General features: G+C 41.9%; 2 protein-coding genes and 1 long non-coding RNA gene across 3 annotated transcripts in view; 1 reads left to right on the forward strand and 2 right to left on the reverse strand.

Annotated features, from left to right (window-relative positions):
* chrm2a (cholinergic receptor, muscarinic 2a) overlaps positions 1-8,371 on the forward strand; it is a 78,008-nt gene extending 69,637 nt beyond the window's left edge. The window contains exon 3 of the mRNA XM_037122413.1: positions 6,677-8,371. Within this exon, the coding sequence (XP_036978308.1) occupies positions 6,718-8,226 (1,509 nt within the window). The 5' untranslated portion in view covers positions 6,677-6,717 and the 3' untranslated portion in view covers positions 8,227-8,371. The remainder of the gene's footprint in view (positions 1-6,676) is intronic.
* Positions 8,372-8,507: 136 nt separating this feature from the next.
* Positions 8,508-16,516, reverse strand: LOC119032828. Its single transcript, XR_005079055.1, has 2 exons — positions 14,976-16,516; positions 8,508-14,871 (listed from the first exon to the last, which is right to left on the reverse strand). It is a non-coding gene; the product is annotated as an uncharacterized LOC119032828 (long non-coding RNA).
* An 824-nt stretch (positions 16,517-17,340) lies between these two features.
* ptn (pleiotrophin) overlaps positions 17,341-20,757 on the reverse strand; it is a 47,087-nt gene continuing 43,670 nt past the window's right edge. Inside the window, exon 5 of the mRNA XM_037122503.1 lies at positions 17,341-18,265. Coding sequence (XP_036978398.1) covers positions 18,210-18,265 — 56 coding nt within the window. The 3' untranslated portion in view covers positions 17,341-18,209. The remainder of the gene's footprint in view (positions 18,266-20,757) is intronic.

Below are 20,757 nucleotides of genomic sequence, written 5' to 3' on the forward strand. Positions count from 1 at the left end.
ATCCCCTTGGGTCTCCTCCCAGGTGGAGATCCAGAAGAGTTCTTTCACAGAATTTCCTGGAGGAATTAAATATCTTTTCTGGGCAGGGAACACCACGAGACATCCCAGGTAGAGCTGAAGGTTGCAGCTGTGGGAGGAGGAAGTCTGGCCTACTTAATTTAGCCCACTGACACCATGATCCAGTACCCAGATAAATAGCTACGAAAAAAAAGGATAAATCGCTTTGATGGTTCTCTGTGTAAATATTTACATCGAATCCCTAAAGGCATCTGTCAAGATCTTTCCCCAAACAGTCTGATACCCCTGAGACAGCAGGGAGAGCTTGAGGAAATGAATGCAAATTTGTAATTATACTTCACCAGCTTCAAGATCCGAATTGTTCTGTCGCCATGTTTCATCAGAACACAGACACGGAATGTTGGTTTGATGGTTATCGGGACCTTTTTCATTTCCTGCTAAACAGTTCTTCAAATATTTGTATGCAATTGTACCAATGTGTGTCTCAGTTCTTTTTCAGTTTCCCTGGCTGAATGACAGCCCGACTGGAGGCTCGTTTGCACACACTTGCAAGAAAATGAGCCAATATTTACTTAAGCAGGAACTTAACCTCACAGTGGAGTCTAGAAAGATGAAGGAAATTGTCTCTGTGGAAGAAGAATGACTTCCACTTTGGGTTTTCCAGTTGACACTGATATGAACCAGTTGGAACCTTACCATGTTGTCATAATACATCTCTCTTAAAGGGTAATCCCCCTATTTTACACATTAAAGTGTGTTTACAGGTCTGGGGGAGGAAGAAGTTACCCTTTGTGGCTCCAGAGGAAGTTGTATGTAATCTCTCACCCCAACCCCTAACCCCCTTATCTCAACCAGTGATGTCACTCAGAAGTTGTATTGCATTGTGGGTAATGTAGGCACCAGGTTTTGATGATGAATGATGAACAATGTGTGAAATAACAAAAGGCAGATGTTATAAACTGTGTGTTATGAGTCCAGTGATAGTGACCAGTGGACTGACGTCCACATTACCCACAATGCAACTTGCCACTGAGTGACATCACCGGAGTTAAATTATCAGATTCCATGCAGCTTCCTCTAGAGATACAAAAGGTTTTATAATACTTCTTTCACGTGTGTGTAAAATTGGTGGAGTCATCCTTTTAACTTGTCTGAAAACTGTAAAGTATGCTTGTCTGCAATGAGGAAGCCTTTAGATGAGCAAGTTTTTTCTTTTTCTTTTTCTTTTTTCAACCTTGCTCATATCCATTAACTGTAATACCATTGGGAGGAGAGCTGAATGGATCTACACCCCCTGCAGAGCAGCCTTACTGCAGCAATGATAGCTTTTGCATTCCAGTCATGCTTCCCTGCAAACAGCGAGTAAACGAAGGCCTAACCCTGTACGCTTCCTTGGAGAGGGCCTGCAATGAAAATGCATGTAATCATTGAAAGCAGGGGGGCAAGTGCCCGGGGCTTTACCTTGGATCAGCACTCAAAGATGGGGAATAGGAATCTGGACACTAGGGAGTCAGCCAAATGCATCGGGTTAAGAGCAGCCTCGCAGCTGCCACATTTGGAGGCAATGTGTCCTAAATTTATGCTCAGAGCTGCTTCAACAGAAAGCTGGAACCTGTTGTGTGTCCCTGACAAAACCAGTGACCTGTGTAAGTAGTTATTTAGCCTTGAATATGAGGCAAAGCAGGCATCGTCCAAACAAAAAATGCAGCGATTGTTTCTTCGGTAGTCATCCGAGTTTACTCAGTTGTCATCTGACCATCGTGACGTCCACTACAAAAGACACTGCAGACAGAAGGGTGAGGCTGGCCCTCTCTGCCTCCCAGAGGGCATAAGCAATTTTCAGCTCTAGTGAGCCAGCCCTGGGAATACCTAAGTCTGAACACAGAACAATACTCAAGCTCATTTATTCACATCCTCCCATGGCAGCAACTGACTTGTCTCGTGCTTTTTTTCTAATGCACTAAACAGAAAGGGCGAATTTAGCATGTGGAATCCACTGACCCACACTCCACTGACATGCACTCAGTGCACCGGGTAAAGATGGAGGAGATAAAACATGAATCCAAGCCCATGTGTAAATCATTTAAGGAGTGTGATGAGATAAAGGAGAAAAATCTGAATATTCATCTCTCTCAGGATAATAATGAATGTGTCACTCATGTTCTGATTGGGCTCTGTCAGATGCTCTGGTGCTGACTGTAGTAGTACTGAGACTTGCAGGTAAGCTCCATGATTGATAGCTATGCTAAGAGTGCCACTGCTGCTCTCCCCAGGTGATGGCAACCGCACTCATGCTCAGCGGGCTGGGATGCCAACATTTCCTAACAGTCAACACTAAAGAAAAGATGTTTTTCCTTCAATTCAGTACAACTTCCCTACGGTTGTTCGCTGCATCCAGGGGAGATGAGATGAAAATGCAACCCAGCAACCAAAAAAGTTAGGATGCTGTGAAAGAAACGAGGTCTTCTTTTGACACACAGAATACTCAATTGACAACAGTTCAAAGACCATAAAAAGACCATATATGTAAACAACTCCAAAACAACACCATCGTCGCAGCGACAGGTGTACCGGACCTTCGTCTCACGGTCATTTTGGTGATGTTTAAGAAAACCACTTGGTTATGTTTGGACAAGAAAGCTACTTGGTGAGGTTTATGAAACAGTGACTTTTAGGTCACCGTTGACATTTGGTCTCTCATGGATGACGGTCCTGTGATTCTTTATGCCAGACGTCCACCAGGTCCACCTCCCAATGCAGAAGACACCTGACTTCCTCGTTTACCGCCGTAATAATTGCTAAATTGGTTAGAGGTTAGAAATGTCAATACGGGTCGGAATAAGCTGCTTTTTATATGGTAGTTTTTGATGAGGGTGGGCTATATCACAATTGGGTTTGAAAGGGGCATCAAGAATAGGATGACACATGATCATGCCATTGGAAATCATTTCATTTTAGCTTAACACAGCATCCAAACTTTTTTGGAATACAGCAGGTATTATATAAGCAAGAATCCTACATGCAAAACTGTAAAACATCATCTTGATGGGTGAACTTAAGCACACCATTGGTTTTTCCTTGGAAACAGAAGAGTCTATTCTCGGTAGGATGATACTAACATGACTCACAACATGTGGATGGAAGCTTCTGAACAAAGTCCAGGTTCCCCTGAGACCTTTTCAGAAAAAAAAAAGCAGAGCTGTCCAAATTGAGCTGAAAGAGATTTGTACATCTTTATTTGACTCTAGCTCCCACTGTGTTGTGGCAGAGATTTCAGGTGTTGGGCCGGCTTTACAGCAGCTGGAGATGGACAAAGAGCAGCTAGGGGAGTTTGACTGTCTCAGTTGTGCTATGACCATCTATACTGATCCACTTTACTGCTCTAATCCACTTGTCTCAAGCGAGCCACAAGTGTGTCCCATTTGTATTGTTGGTGTTTTTGAATATAAATCGGGTGGACTTAAACATTTTATGGGGATTATGCCAGCTTAGCTCCATGGCTAATGCAATGATTAGGGATTTCTGGCAAAGCAGATAAATGAATGTTCACTAGTTACTCAGCAACTGTGCTCAACGGTTAAAGACTCTAAGCCGAAATGGCAAAGTCTTGGACAGGACTGCTCTCCAGCTGCAGTGGTGCGTCACTCATAACGCTTAACTAACTTTGGCTGCAGCGTGATACATCGGATTCACTTTGTTTTACTTCATCAGATGGTCAATGACCAATCTACCGTCACCGTCAAGTTCAAGTGAGTGACTTCGACGCAGTATGTTGAGTGTGATGTCCAAATGTAATCGAAGACAAAACAAAAGAAAACTCAGAAAGATTTCGTCAGAGGTGTTCTTAGGCAAATGAGTCAGATTTGTTGTTTGCAGTACATCAACACTTTTCAACTTTATCATTGATCTTGCCTCACAGTACAGGCAGTTTGATTCTTCCACGGGTGATTAAACTCCAGCTTTTGTCTGAAAGATGATGAATGTACGTGTTTTTTCTCTCTGTGGGTTCTAGTTGAACCGCTCTAGATTTGTATCCACTACAGCGCCAAGAAACCTATTGGAAAGAATATTGATCTTTCTTTTAGGTAACAATACATGGCTGCTTTGAAAAAAAGCTTTTGATTTACTGGCGGGACACCAGAGGTTGAATAATGTTTGATTGGTTTCTTTTACCTATGTGGAACAGCAACTTGAGGAAAAAAAAAAAACGAGGCACTTCTCCGTCCAGCCTGACGATATTTGTGTCAAACTGAGAAGTGATAAGCGACTGAGCGTGCCATAAAATCTGACCCACAGCACCCGGAAACAGACAAACCACATTACTCCTCATATCAAAGGCCCGTGAAACACAGAACTGAGCAGTGTGTAAATCAAAGCAAGGTCTACAACACAGGCAAATGTCTAAGGTTAGAAGCAAGAACGAGTGGGTCACTTGAGGATCAAAAGAATTTTATAGTGCTGCATGAAGAGAACTTTTCAGTGAGACTTGAAATTGGACCTTTTGAAGATAAAACGTCAGCGCCAATTTTGTCAATAATTCCTTTTAAAGTTTTTATTGAACTCTTAGCGCGGACTGTGTGTGCGTGTGTGGTGTATAATTACACTTTTCCCTCGCTCCAACGTTGCACAGTTTAAAAAACACATCACATCCACCGTAAGCATAGAGGTTGGGGAACACATTCAGAAGACCGAGGAAATTAGAAGACAGTCATTGAAGCCGTTTATAATTCGTAGTTATCAGGCATTGTGTGGTCGGAAAATGCATCCATCAGAGTGGGTAGGCAGACAAAAGCATGGGGAAAAAAACAGCTGTGAGGACTCTGCATGATAAAAATGGGTGATAACAGTACAGATGTTTTGAAGAGACAGAAAATGTTTGGATTTCTATGTTTGTTGCCACTTTTATTTTGGTGTCCACAACATTTTGGAGGCAAACATTGTACTTTTTTACTCAAGTATGTTTATTTTGAGACTTTAGTCACCAGTGAAGGAATGCAACCGAGTACATTTACTCAAGTAGTACACAAGTATTTCCATTTCCTGCTTTGTACTTCCACTTCGGCCTCCATGCCACTTTCTCCTCCTCACTAGGCTGAAATGAATCAGGCTCGGTGCTTCGCCACCGTGCCAAGGCTTTCTGTGCGATATCCTCATTTGACTCGTTGCCTCATTTCCTCTCATCTCATTTTTCATCAGTCATTCATGTGCATATACACTGTGCAGTCCATTTTTAGTGGGTTTTTTTCCCCCCTCTCTCCTCTCAATAATGAAACAGGTGCCTAATGGGGAGATGTTATTTACGCACTGATTATGAAAAATATCTGTGCCAGATATCCGTGCTTGTAATTACCAATTTAATTGGCGTTCAGCCAAAATTGTCAGCGTCTCTTGATGAATTGCTTTTCGACGGGCTGAAAGCTGGAAGGCAGAAAAGGTCACATGCAGATGGTTAAGGGAAACATATATTCAATTATATTTTATATTCTGGATCATCGTCACTCTCCCCTCAAACATCACACATTGAAAGATGGAATCGTAGCATATTACATGTATTTATAATGGATGTGAAACCAATAACTGCATTTTGAATGTTAAAGTGCTGCTAATGTACCACATTGATTTAGTATTTTAATTTAGATTCATGGGTAGTTTTATGTTTTAGATTTTATTTAGACTTTTGTAAGATTGATTTTCTTAAATATTATCTTCTTTCAGACTAGTGGAAAGAAAACAAAAACACAAATGTAGTTCAGGTTTCTGTTCTTCACATTTAAAGGTCCCATATTATGCTAATTTTTATGTTCATACATTTATTTTCATCGGTATACTCAACCTTCTGTACATGCTTTTATAGATAATGTATCTCTATTCAAGATTTAAGATTTATAGGACTCATGGGAAGAGATATCCAACATTTCTTCTTGACTCAAATGAAACAGGAATTTCTAATCCATCCTCATCCGATGTTGAGATTCCCGTTCTGGAAATGTAAATGCAATTGAGTATATGTTTTATTTATATAATGCCTCATATGTCTGAACATGAAATTTTAGAAAACTTGATGAAAAAATGATGTCGTTTTGTCGATGATGTTACCCTATTCACCTGTAGTGCCTTACCTTCAAATACTGTAATATCCCATGCAAAATGTAAACGTTCTATATATGAGGTTTTCAACATTAATGTAGCAGAAGACAACGATTTGCCATATAATGGTATAGTGGAGTTATTTCCCAAGGGTGTGATGGCAGCCAGGCTTCTCTGTTTGTAGTCTTTGCGGGGCTCCAAAGGGGGAAAAACCAGTTACCAGTGAAACTGGAGCACAAGAATCTTGATGGGTACATAACTTTACAGGCAAGAGACGGCATCAAAGTTACCAATATGATTTTGCCTCCTTTTTTTTGTCCTTGAATGTTATGTATGGCACATTCAAGAAAAGAGAGTTCTTTCCTGGGTTGAGTAGGAAGAAAAGTATACCTGGATGAGTCAAACTAAATAGCGTAGTATGACGGGCTTTAAACCCTGAACCCTGTTTATACATCAAATTCAAAAGGCTTAAAATGCAAAAAAAAAAAAAAAAAAAAAAAAGCTGAGGGTGATACATCGTCTCTTGCACCTCATCACAAATCTTCTCTTCTCCTGTGTTCCCTTTTCGTAGGTTCCATCTGAGTAGGAGGTGGCAACGCAAGACCAAATGCCATGGATGTATTCAATTTCACCTACTGGAATGCCTCCGAAGGCAATGACACAGAAGTTGTGGAAGAGAAAGAGAGCCCCTACAAGACTGTGGAGGTGGTATTCATCGTGTTGGTGGCCGGTTCCCTCAGTTTGGTCACAGTTATTGGAAATATCCTGGTCATGCTCTCCATCAAAGTTAACAGGAACTTACAGACTGTCAACAACTATTTTTTATTCAGCCTCGCATGTGCTGACCTAATTATTGGACTGTGCTCTATGAACTTGTACACAGTCTACATAGTGATCGGGTACTGGCCTCTGGGGCCGGTGGTGTGTGACCTGTGGTTAGCCTTGGACTACGTTGTCAGCAATGCATCTGTCATGAATCTTCTCATCATAAGCTTTGACAGATATTTCTGTGTCACCAAGCCCCTCAGCTACCCTGTCAAAAGGACCACCAAGATGGCAGGAATGATGATTGCTGCTGCCTGGGTCCTGTCTTTCATCCTCTGGGCACCAGCCATCCTCTTCTGGCAGTTCATTGTTGGTGGGCGGACAGTGCCTGAGAAGGAGTGCTACATCCAGTTCTTCTCTAATGCCGCCGTCACTTTTGGCACCGCCATCGCCGCCTTTTACCTGCCTGTCATCATCATGATTCAGTTGTACTGGCAGATCTCCAGAGCGAGCAAGAGCCGTGTGAAGAAGGATAACCGAAAGCCATCGGGTGCCAATCCAGAGCCCCTGTCGCCCGGCCAGAGAAGGAACAACACACCAAAACCCAACAACAACAACGTACCAGGGGAGGACACAGGACGTTCCCAGAGCCAGAACGCTGAGGATGGAGCTAACCAGCACGATGGAAAACTGCAAAATGGCAAAGGACCTTCCTCTACCACTGCCGAGGGAGAAACTGAAGGTGACGACGTGGAAAGGGAGAACTGCGCTCCTGGAGAAGAGAAGGAGAGCTCCAATGATTCAACATCCGGCAGCGTGGCTGCGTCCAATCAGAAAGAAGATGAGGCGGTACCCTCTACCGCGAACTCCAGCGCGGAGGCGAGCCAGCCACTGCCGCGCCAGCGAGCCAAGGCAGGGGGCTCCAAGCTGACCTGCATCAAGATCAAGACGAAATCGCCCAAGGGTGACTGCTACACACCGTCCAACGCCACCGTAGAGATCGTCCCGGCCACAGAGCGGCAGAACCACGTGGCGCGGAAGATTGTGAAGATGACAAAGCAACCTCCCAACAAGAAGAAGAAAGCGCCGCCGTCACGGGAGAAAAAGGTGACCCGCACCATAATGGCCATCCTGGTAGCCTTTGTAGCCACCTGGACTCCTTATAATGTGATGGTGCTTATCAACACCTTCTGCTCCAGCTGCATCCCCAACACAGTGTGGACTATTGGCTACTGGCTGTGCTACATCAACAGCACCATCAACCCGGCCTGCTACGCTCTGTGCAACGTCACATTTAAAAAGACATTCAAACATCTTCTCCTCTGCCAGTATAAGAACATTAGGTCAGCCAGATAAATATGGGTCACTTATGAGAAAGAGTTGCCAGTGTGTGTTTGTTTGTGTGTATGCACCATCCGTGTGTGTGTGTGTGTGTGTGTTGAAAGAGGTGTGTGAGCATGACAAAAACCGCAAGAGCACATTTGGAATTACTTTAAATCATTTTATCATTTCTTTTTTCTTTTCTTTTTTTTCAACTTCTCTCTCAATAACCGGTTGTAGCACTTTACACAAGTTCAAATGATGCCAGTTGCGCTGAGATGTGTTGTGCAGAAGCAGCATGGATACGGAGGGTTGTGAAAAATTCAGATTCATTCAGTGTTGTGAGCCGAAAAAAAAAAAAAAGAATGATAATAATAAAAGCGCGAGGGTTTGTAAAGCAGGGAGCACATTGGAGTGACACTGAGCTGATAAAAAATTGAAGAAAAAACAAAAAAAAGATAAAGAGCGAGGATCTGTGCTGTACAAAGACACAAGAAAACTTCAAAATGGGAAAATAGGGCTGTCTGAATTTACAAACCTCAGAAGTTTGAAGTTCAGTGAAGATACCTGTAGATAGCTGTACATATCAGTGTATACTCAATATTTATGTGAGTGCACACGTGGGTGTGCGCTGGCTTGGAGGATGCACGTACACCCATGTGTGCCCCTCTGCCTGCCTTCTTTCTATCCGTCTGTGATCCTCATCATGGCACTTCCAACCAGCAAACATGTAGAGTAAAGTGGGGCAGCTTGCATAGATTGCCTCTGAAATGGTCACATCAGGGTCGGATGCGATTCCCATCTACCCGTGAGCCCCCCGTGGGAATGAGTTGCCATTAATACATAATAGGTATATAAATATATTAGAGCTGCACTTGTCAACCAAGCAGTGGTGAGAAATCATTTAGGACTTAAGGAATCAGTTCAGCCAAATCACAGAAATGAATTTTCTCTACTCTTCAGTACTTGGCTAGGTACTAAAATATGAGTTTTCCAAATTTTGACCTCTACTCCAAAACAATGACGTGATTGTGATTGTTTTTGTAATTTTCATTAACTTTTTTTAATATCTTTGTACCATGAAATAGAATAGAATAGAAACATTCACCCACAGGATTGATTCAGCTTCTATTTTGAACCATTCAATTCAATCAATGATCCTTCTAGACAAAGTAACAATTAGCTTAGCTTAGCATAAATACTTTGAGCATCTATCCCATTATATCTTGTTTATATATTAGCGTTTTTTGTGTTGGACTAGTTTTTGATAATGGGGCAAACGTTTCCTCGAGGAAGTCACTGCACCCAACCAAGATACAGTCCCTCATGTAACCCCCATAAAAACAATAACTTGTTTATCATAGAAAACTGCAGCAAAATACAACCTGCTATGTGTCACTATGAACAATAACCAAATAGCTCTAAGAACACATGGCTTATATCTCCTTTATTGGATTTGAACAAAAACAAAAACAAGTTTTGGTTTTACAAGATTTATTTTTTTTATGTTTGAGACTATTTTTATATTTATGTGTTTATTATTATCATTATTATTATTATTTTTGTTTTCTGTTGGGTGCAAAGATTTCCCAAGAAATAGTCCCCCACATAACATCTGTAAAAACCATTACTTGTTTTGGAAATGTGGGATTTCTAATCAAAGAAAACTCACTAAATACAACCTGCCATGTGTCATTATTAAGAATAACCAAAACTCTCCACATAGATCCTTGGTAAATATGCTTATTTGCTGTCTTGGTGAGGCCAGGATACACTTAGCTTAGCTTAGCATAAATACCCTGAGCATCTAACATCTTATATTTCTGCCTACAAAGTCAGCATTGAAAATGGGTTCTTATATGTGGCACTATTTTTTTTTGGTCGGGAGCAAAAATTTTCTGAAGTCTTGTGGTCACTGTGTGGAAATCACTGCACCCGGCCAAGAAATAGTCCCTCACATAACCCGTGTAAAAACCATAACTTGTCCATTTTTATCAAAGGATACTTGACTAATTTAACCTGCAACACATCATTATGAAAGACTAACCAAGACCACACAAGAATTACGACTAAAGAGAAAAAGCAAAATGTGGCATGTGATTGTTCAGTCGCACTCTTTGATTTCGCCAGCCGCTCACATCACATCACGTCACGTCAGCTTTCACAACTGCTGACAAGATGCTTGATGTATATTTCATGACGAAGACGTTGCTGTGAAGATGTTAAAGTTATTCACGACTGCAGGGATCCTTCCTACTCCGTCAGTGAAAACAGGTGGCCGGAGCTCAGAGCTGTGGGAAGGCACTGTGTGGTGTGTGTATGGTTTTTTTTTTTATTATTCGATCTTGCAGATTTGTGGATTGATGAGTGTGCTGTATGTACTGTACTGATGATTGCGAAAACCTGAGTGTGTGTGTGTGTGTGTGAGTGTGTGGATTTGTGTGTGTGTGTATGTGTGTATGTGTGTGTGTGTGTGGGTATACGTTCTGATATGTGTGTTTGCTCCAAGAGTGGAGTTTACTTCTGATCACAGGTTGCGACCTCGTGATTTAAATAAGGGCTAATTTTCGCGTCTTCGCCGTGCACATTTTGTAACCCATCTCCTTCTTCATTTAAAAAGAAAAAAGATTTTTAAAAAAATAACAAGTTAATTGATTATATGTAAATCATTAAAGTAATAAATAGTTGTGCTCATTTTAATTACAAAAGAAATGAGAAAATATCAATTTACTGTAAGACATGTTCTGTGTACTCATGCGTGTCATCCATCATTTCAACCTATTAGACAATTCTCAGTTACATTAATGTATGCTGTAGGAGCTGATGATGAATATGCATGAGTGCTTTGCCATCAGGAGGCTGCCACGGTTGCCGGCAGGGGGGCGCGGCGCAGAATTACGCCCGCGAACCGAGCAAGCTTCCTCGAGGCTGTCTCCTTAAAGAGAGATCTGGGACAGATCCTATAATGAAAACTCACCATGAGGCTGATCAGATTACGGGACAATGTGGAACACCTACATTTGAGATTAAAGATTGCCCATTACACGCTCAGCTTGTGCTCACTTGCTGCGCGCCCATGCCCCACTTAGTGCTCCACTCAGCCCCTGATCCTGTTATAGTCTCTACCTCATATACGAGGTCATGAATGTAATGTAAATATCACGTATGCATTCATTAACTCGCTCCACCATTAATTCTTCGTCTTGCTCTTTCCTCCGCTTCCTTCCTGCCATGTCTCGGCTCCTTTATGTGCAGAGACACCGCAGGATAAACATCCTTTCACTCGCTTTCAAAATTTCAGAGTTACAGAAATAAGTCACAGTTTTTTCGCATTGAGCCGGCACACTGACATTTACATTTCTCTGCTCGCAACCTGAAGCAATACGGTGAAATGCTATTTGAAAATGCCGGGAGCGAACCTCAGGATGCCTCTCACGTCTGTAGCCGTGCGTCAGCGGTGGAAGGATCCTTCACTTGAATTAAAATTGCAATATCACAACGTAAAAAAAGAAAGAAAGAAAGAAAGAAATACCACACCCTGCATTCAGAATTCTACTCCACACGTGGTTTGTGTCTCTGGAGAAGTCTCAGCTCGAGCTGGAAGACTACAGTATTGTAAAGTCCTCCCTCCAAAAAAACTTTATTTCAACTATTCTGTTTTTCCTCATAAAATAACATGGTTTAATTGTCAGAATTTCAGCTAAACGACCCAACAGAAGCCATCACATTTTGATTTAAATGTTGCTTATTTCTTTCCACTTCTAACCAGAGAAAAATCTAAATCTCTGTTCTTACTTTGCCTGATTTGTGTTCAAATCAGGCAAACCACATTTTCTATTTTCTTCTTAAATGGCAGTAAAGGTATAAAGTGCTCAAGTGAACGTACTTTCCACCGCTGCTGCACACACACACGGATGATCTGTGTTGAGCTATCGCGGCAGTTTGAAGCAGGAATGGAGGCATCCATCCAAGTTCAACATCCAACCATCCGTCACGGTTATAAATCGAGCCACGTCTGCCTGACATCTGTCACACATCTCAGTAGTGGGTAAAGAGCCGTCCAGAATATCTGATTAATCTGTGCTAAGCTGTCGTTTGAGTGATACCAGCAGGAGAGTAAGTGGCTCGCAGCTTGAGCCGAGGTCCAGGGGTCCCAGTTTGAGCCGCTGCTTGGGTGTTTGATGGAAGGTGATGGCAGTTTATCACCTCCCGGAGCTGGGAGATGGCCCAGGAAGCATCTAAAAATAAATAAATAAATAAATAAATAAAGCAGTGCTGCTCACTGCAGTTATCACCTCGGCACTTCAAACACCAGGAGCAAAGTTCTCATAAACCGTTTTACTCCCCCTCCCCACCCCACCCCACCCCGTTGCTCCTGTTGCCAAGTAGTTGAGCAGACGAGGACAAAACAACGGTCCTGTATCAGTCCCTTTCGTGAAGCGGGGAAGAGTGGATGATGTGAGAGAACGTGGGCATGCGATAGAACGTGGAAGCGTCGTTGGGTGACAGTGAAAAGAAGAGCGGCTGTCACGCATGGGAGGGGTAAAAGCGACTGATAGCCCCCAAGGTGTACACTTTGTACATTTGGAACAGATAAGCTTGCCTTTGTAGTCATGGTTACAGGAGGTTGAGAGGGAGAGAGAGAGGGAGAGACGGGTGGGGGGAGGGAGGAGGAGGAGGAGGATGGAGGGTTGTCACTGACAAAATCCACAGCTAGAGGATCACGCTTGCATGTGGACCATGTTTGGAGAAGTCACAGTCGTTCTGGGCGGGTCAGCCAAGGGTTCTGCTGCAGGAATTCGAGTGTCCCAGACGAAACCTGCCGTCTGGTGTAAACACAGCGTGACGCGGCGCTGTTTACCATCCGTCCTGCGCTTTTATTGCGTCTCATCCTCATGTTGTGCAAACACGATCCACCGTTCCCCGTCGCTTTGAGGTTGTTATGACCTTCATATCGCCACGAGTCCATTGTAACCCATCAGTGCTCATGAACATAAATTCTGTCGTTCATCCGTCCTAGTATGACTAGAATAAACATTGTCTCTATTGTAGTCAACAGATCATAATGTGCCGTCAGAGCTAGCTGGGCTCCTCTTCATACGGCTTATGTCAAAGGGCTAAACTCCTTTTACGGAGAACATATGACATGAAACGTTTATCAGAGACGACTTCAAAATCTAAGGTTTCTCTGGCTTCACTCGTGCTGAGAGTGATCTCTGCAGTCTTGTGCAGCCATGTGGAAAAGAAAAAAAGAAAAAAAACGCAGTGGCGCGAGTGCAAGCTGCAAGATTTTTATCGGGAAAAACACATTTATATCGCCAGATTGTACGGAGCAATTTGAAGTGCCTTAACCAGAGTGACATAAACAAATTGCTCCTTTATTCTGAAACCTGTGTCGTTGGTTGTGTGTGTGCAGGAAGGTGTGTGTGTGGTGCTACATTTAAAGGAGACCTATTATCTTCATTGTCAGGTTTATTAGTTTATTTCGGGTTACCACTGGTCCAAAAAACTAACCAACAGTCAAAGGGCAACGGTAAAAGACCATAAAATCCAAAATAATATGCCTCTTTTACCATAAATCAAGAAACAGTGCTTGACTGTAATTTTTACTGTCATTGTATGTAGAAAACCCACAATTTTACTGTGAAAATCACTGATTTCTATGCCAACCAATTTGAATGCCTCATGTGTTTTACCGTATTTGCAACAATGAAATTCTGCTAATCACAACTGCAAAGTTGCAAAGTTACCGCAAAGTTGAAGTTTGCAATAAAATACCATACAGTAAAATACCGGTAGCTGTGGTTGCCAGAATTGTACTAATATAAAATGAACTTTATTAAGGTCAACTTTATTAAAATCAACATATATTGTCTAAATCTTACTGCAGTATACTGTACAGCTGTACAACATATTGAACTGTTATAATTTACAATATATCTGGGGGGGTTTTTTATAGTAATTAGCTGGAAAAAATCTGTAAGGCTCTGTTTTAGCTCCTGTCTCTTTAAGAACCCAGTCAGCTCTGATTGGTCAGCTTGAACATGCCTGAGTCAGCACCACTCATTGTGTCTCTGGTCATGTTTTCAGCTTCATGTTATCTTCACTTCAAATGTGAATATCAGCATAGATTATGAAAAATGTTCAACGTGGTGACATAGCGTGATGTCACAAAGGTATGGAATTATAGGCTACTGATGAGGCGTTTAAGGAGCAGTGTTTTCTGTGGGAGATACGAGTTCCTGTTGGCACAGAGTTTGTTTGTTTTTTAAGGTTCAAGGCCTTTTACATGCACAGGATCTTCCATAACAAACTGAGGGAAAGAGGGAAAAAATGAACAAAAGCATAATAGGTCTCCTCTAAGAGCACATTATTCAGCCTCCCGAATTAACTTTTTTCCTTTTTTTTTTCTGGTAAAGATGTTGTTTTTCTCGGCTCTGAGCTCCCATTACTGTAATTTCCGTCTTCACAGTCACTGCATGATTGCAGCAGGCGATGAGAGTTTTGGACTGAACAATCTAAAATCATCGTCCCAATGCCTTCTGAAATAATCAAAAACTGTACAGGACACACTCACAGCACTGACGTTTTTCAATATATCCTGAAGGCACAGCGGGATATTTTGGTTGATTTTCCATCCAGTGTGTGTGTGTGTGTGTGTGTGTGTGTGTGTGTGTGTTTCTGTGTGTGTGTATTCACAGTTGTCATATGGGAAATTGTTCTTTCCTGTGGAAACCCTGCATGTCTGCCATTATACCGAGATCAGCGCTGTCATTTGAGTGTACGTGTGTGTGTGTGTGTGTGTGTGTGTGTGTGTGTGCGTGCGTGTGGCTTGCATGTGTGCAGTGTTTTATTTGTCTCTGCATGAAGACATCCGATTGGACAAAATATCACGGCACACATCAGGGAAAGATGCACACGGTGTGATTGTCTCTCCCTCCTGTCGTCACTCCTTCCTCTTTTCAACCAGTCTTTCAATAGCAACAGGCTTCCAAAGACTCACTTAGACACAGCTTTGCGTGGTACTGGAATACATATAGATACACTGTATTGTACATTTTCTATCACGTTTTATAAAAATCTGTTTATCATTGTACAAAGTACAGATGTAGTATTGCAAAAATTAGAATATGATCCGTGTACAGACAGAGTTTCTTCTTCTCGGTTTCGAGATTAAAAGTGTTGTTTAAAATCCATGAAAATATATGAATAGCTTGGTTTATTGAAGTGTTTCAAAGAGAACATGATTATAAGAGTAGGAGGTATAAATATATGTGCGTTTTCTGGGGGCACGATAGACGGAAGAAATGGATTCCTGCATTGCAAAAACGAGCGACCGGATCCAAACTTCTTTTTTTTTTTTTTTTTGAACTTTGGGGAGCATGGTTCCGGGGGATTTTTCAAGACTGACTTTTGCAGCCAGAGAGAAAAAAAAGAAAAAGAGCAAACCTGGAAACCTGGAGGTGGACAGAAAAAAAAAAAAAAAAAGCTAAAACCTAGTTCCAATGTGACCCAGAGGCCCAGAGGGAAGAGGCTTCATTTCGATTTTTCACCTGTAAATTCATAAGGCTTCACACTCACCTTGGCAAAGAAGCTTGCCCCCCGCCTGCTATATTACTGGACACACTTTATAACTTTTTGCAATTTTAACATCCTGGGGAGAAAAAAAAAAGTTTCTTTTTTTTTTTTCTTTTTCCTCTTTTTTTTGTGGAGCAACCAAAGTGTTGAGCTGTTTGACCCGGTCTGAACTTTGCGGGGGGGTCATGTGGATTTAAAACAAAAATCAGCAAATAAAATGAAAAGAAACAAAAAAAAAAAGTAAATCTCAGTAGCCTGCTGCAAGTGTTAAATGTACATAACAAGTGTTCATTTTTCATTTGATTCTGTATGTAGATGTTCATTGTGTATCACTCACTGTGGCTTGTGGCTTCTCTTGCAATAGGAAAAATACATTTAAGAGTCTATTGTTTGCATTGTATATATCTATATAATACATTATATGTAATTGGGATGTGGTACATTTGCAATGTACATACACGTCTTTAATAGCTACTATCTGAATGTCCCCCCTCCCCCCCTCCCAAGAGTCCCTCATTTATTCTCCTCCCCCCTCCTCCCTCCTCCCCCCTCCCCTCCCACTATGATACTTCCTGTACAGTAACAATGGTATTGATTTTATTTTATTTTTTTCCTTTTTGATGCGTTCTTGATTGATTATTTGTTCTGGACAATGAAATCTGAGTGTTTACTATCACTGGCCACCTACAACACTGTAAGATGAACTGCATCAAGTGGTTACATTGTGCCATATTCTCTCAGAATGAAATTCAAATAAATATATATCAAAATGTGTTTTGAGAGGTTTGGAGAGAGTTTTTGACCGGCGGGCGGGACTGTGGACGGATGACGTGGCAGCTCTCCGAACTGAAGCCGTAACGGGTGGGTGGCTGGTCATCAATCCTGCCTCCATGTTAGCAGATGGGACCAGCCCGTTGTCATGCCTGGTCACTGGCCCAGTACTAATAAGTTTGACCCTCTTACATCCGAAAGTCCAAGTCAAGGGTCGGTTGAGGTGGTTGGATGGGTCACACAGTGGACATTTCCACCTAAACAAGTACTTTTTGAGTTTACACCTATCTAAATAGTTTTGGTGCCTAAACCTAACCAATCAGTCTTTTTGCCTTAACCCTAATCAAGTAGTTCTTAATGTCTAACTGGATGTTAAATATGAAGTTTTGTTGCTAGCTTGACCTCGGAGCCCTTCACGTGCAAAACCACCACTAGTTTTGGAGGTCGTGGAGAGCGTCGTAGTTCGACTTTAAGGCCACTGACCGATGCTGCATTTGACAAGCTGGGAAAGAGAACTTGTCAAATTGAAAATGAGACACGTAAGGGGAGATTTATGTTATTCAAGTAAGTACATAAGTGACAGCACATCACTAACCTGACTTACTCACTTACTTACGTATGTGCCAATTTTTTCTGATCCATTTGATTTAAATTAGTTATTCAAGAGGGCGTGATGACATGGTTCACATGTTGAGCAGGCACTGTGTCTCCAAATGGTTTCACCAGCACAATGTGGCATCGTTCATCTGTAATATGTCAGTGGTCGAGATGCACGAGGCCAAAGAGAAACATGCGTCTGAGTGAATTTTTATTCGTTTTTATTTTCAGAAACTTAACAGGACACAAAGGGGAATGTTAACTCCAACTGAGGACTACAATACTGAGCACTTAAATTTTTTATTCGTTTATTCATTTTTTTTTTTATTTTCAAATTTTTTTTACAGCCAAGAGCTGGAGAATAAAAATCAGCGGGTATAAATTGAGGTACAACAGAGCAGCAGGAGGGAAAAAAACAAACTAAAAACAGTAAACCAGTTTGCACAGTTGGACGATAGCTAATTCATGCAACCCCCTCCCCAAGAAAAAGAACAAGCTTTATGTTTATTCTTACAAGAAATAAAAGGAGAGATGTCGTAGCACAGAGTAAATGGGGGTAAAGTCTGAAAATTAACTTGAGCCCAGACTGCAAATGCATAACTTTAGATTTTTTTGACCAAATTAATTAGAACAAACAGCTTCATTAAGCTGGGGACATGGACCAAAGAGGGGTTTTTTGTTTTTTTTTTCTTCTCCAAATTAGAGTTAGGCTATGCAGCTGTATCACAAATCCTATCCAATTGGTTCTTAAGAGAATAATCCTAGAAGTAACATCATTAGGTAAGAACACTAGTACACAGATCTCTTCCATATTCATTATTCGTCCCCTATGGCCGAGTATTATATCTCCTATCGCAACGTACGAGTCGTTTTTCTTATCAGGTGCTAGAAAGAAGAAAAAAAAAACTCTAAAAGTCTTATTTCCGCTGTGTTTTTTTTTTTGTTGTAAAAGCTCTATAGGCTCCCTACGGTCAACCTACAGGACATATAAAGAGGAACCGTGCTGAAACGGAGGCGGTGGACGTCTCTCCGCCCCTCTCTCCTCCCTCGCTCCGTGGTGCCGAGCGACCTCGTCAGTCCATTTGGGCGCGCTCTCGCTTCTTGCCTTCCTTCTTCTGCTTCTTTGCATCTGCGAGCACACCGGAGAGACAAACATTAAAAAAAAAAAAAGTTACAACCCTCAGTGTTTACTCAGACAGTTTCTCTCTCTGCCCCGGGGTGATGGGGGGTTTTTTGTTGTTGTTGTTGTTTTTTTGAAAAATAAACAAATCCCATTGTGTCCATGAAGAGCACAGATGCTCCGCTTCAGATTGCAATAATCAACCGTAGGAGTTTTTAATGAGTTTTTATTTGCCAGAGTGCAGGTTTAGCGCCGTGACACTGTATGCAGTCCCTCCCCTCCTGCTCTCTCCTGGGGATTGATTCGGTGGCCGTGTCTGCTCCCCATGAAAAACCGGCTTTATCAACTTCCCGCAAGAGTGGATCGGTACCTGGCAGCTATGACAGACGCCACAGTTCACGGCTTCCCCCCCCCAACTACCCTTTTCTGCTTTGCGGCCTCTCCGCTCTGGTGAACCGGAAGAGAGCACAACCCTGCAGCGATTTTTTGGCTACCTATAGCTCCTGGCTAGCTGTTTGTTGGACTGCCAATCATCCGGGCTATTTTTGTGTATTCGCTGGTCTGTATGCACGCGCGTACGTCTCAATTCGTTGTCTCCTCAGCATATGCCTGTCATAGATATGGTTCACATGGAAATTGGACGTTTTTGAAAGGCCTATTTTGTCGCAAAATGAGATGATTGCCGGCCAAATAGTTCCCTTTTCACGGGAGGCATTTCGAACATATCGCTGTAGGAAAGACACAGCTGTATAAATTAACTATGGTTGGATTCCATTTCAGGGTCCGGGTGTTTAATTTATGGCTCTCAGCATACGGACGCGCTCCCTTTCAGCTGTTTTGTCTTTCACTACCTGTCTGCACAGAAGCTCAAATCAAAGCTCCTCCACGCTTGTTATAGGAAATCACACCATAAAGCTTTTGTGAGGTTCAGAAACATTTACTGTGATGTGGTTTTATATTATTTTGTAACAAGCTGATTGTTCAGATTTACGGTCAAAATAAGCTGAGTTGGGTATAAACTCACTTTTTTATTCATGGTTCTAAAAGTTTTATCTGAAACTTTGTTGAAATAATGACGCAGTAGTTCTGATTTTGCAGCTTTAGTCATTAGTTTGTAATACCAAGTCCGTATTTCGAGATAAGTAAGTCATTATTTCAAGAGTGTTTTTAATCGTAATGAAAAATTGTCGTTCGTCATTCACTAGCATACATTTCTTTCCTGAAGAAAAGGTGTACCATGGTGGCCCAATGGAAGGGGACACTTACTGAACTGTGCTGTGAATATACAGAAAGTGTGTAGTTTGTGTTTCTCAGTGCAGTTTGATCCTCTTTTTCAAAACACATGCATCTGTTTGTATTTCCTCAACACTTGGCACTACTAATCTTCCCTCCTGTAAGCAGAGTTTTCCAGCAACCTTTTCATCTTGCGACGTGTTGAACGGAGGCATCAGCTCGGCTAATCCACACCCCTTTTTGTTCCCATGTTCCCTCATCCAAAGCAAGTTCCCACACCAAATTTTAGATCCTCCCACTTCGCTTTTATTTAGATTTCACAACTCAGTCGGCTTTATATAAATGGAGATTTGTGTCAAATGAGAAATAAAAAAAACCTGCATAATGGTCATAACGCTGCCATTTCAGAGGCAAACTACTATAGAATTGCATCAACAAAGCAGATTCGATTATCAGGCCTGAACAATCCAATAAGATGTAAGTAATGAATGAAAAACAGCATCTCGGTGCATCTCAAAAAGAAATGAAAGTGTGATTATATAGGAAAAGACTGTCGATACTTAAATCCTGCATTAGTTTTTGTGTGAATGGATTATCTTGACATGAAACATCCACAACTCACAAATCCTCTAATGACGCACCGGCGAAGTAGTTCTGAGCGGTGAAAAGGTGCTGAATGTGCTGAAATCTTCTCAGGAATCTGTCCTCGTCGCAAACTTCCACGGACATTAAAGATTTTGATGTTGCAAAGCGCTCTCGCTCATGCAAATACAGATATTGCTCTTCCAGTTCCTTTTGTGTGCCTGTTTTCATTTGTTTTAATATTTCCTCTCCCTCCCTCGTGGTGTTTTTGTCAGCATATTGTCCTCTCTGGGAAGAGAGATGGAGACGAAAAAAAAAAAAAAAAGGGATTCACTCCGGCCCTGTTTGTATCTGCTCCATATATGAGATGGGGACTCTCATACCAGGAGTGCTTTCTGCTGCATTTGCACATTACACGCCGCCGCTCGCTCTCCTCTCTGCTCCTGACACGGACTCATAATCAGTCCTGTTTTCTGTCTCCTCCAGCTCAAATCCGCCCTGAGCCGAACCACAGCGGGGAACCTACTGGGCCGAAACCGAGTTAACAGCAAAAAATTAAGTGCGTGCTGAATAAACTTGACACTTAAAGTAACTCTGCAGGTTAACATCCGGCACAAAAAATACTAAGCACGAGTTCACAGCAACAAAGATTAATTTAAGAAAGATTAGTTCTCATCAGAATTTAT

This window comes from Acanthopagrus latus, chromosome 14 (genome assembly GCF_904848185.1).
Source record: "Acanthopagrus latus isolate v.2019 chromosome 14, fAcaLat1.1, whole genome shotgun sequence".
Lineage (NCBI taxonomy): Eukaryota > Metazoa > Chordata > Actinopteri > Spariformes > Sparidae > Acanthopagrus > Acanthopagrus latus.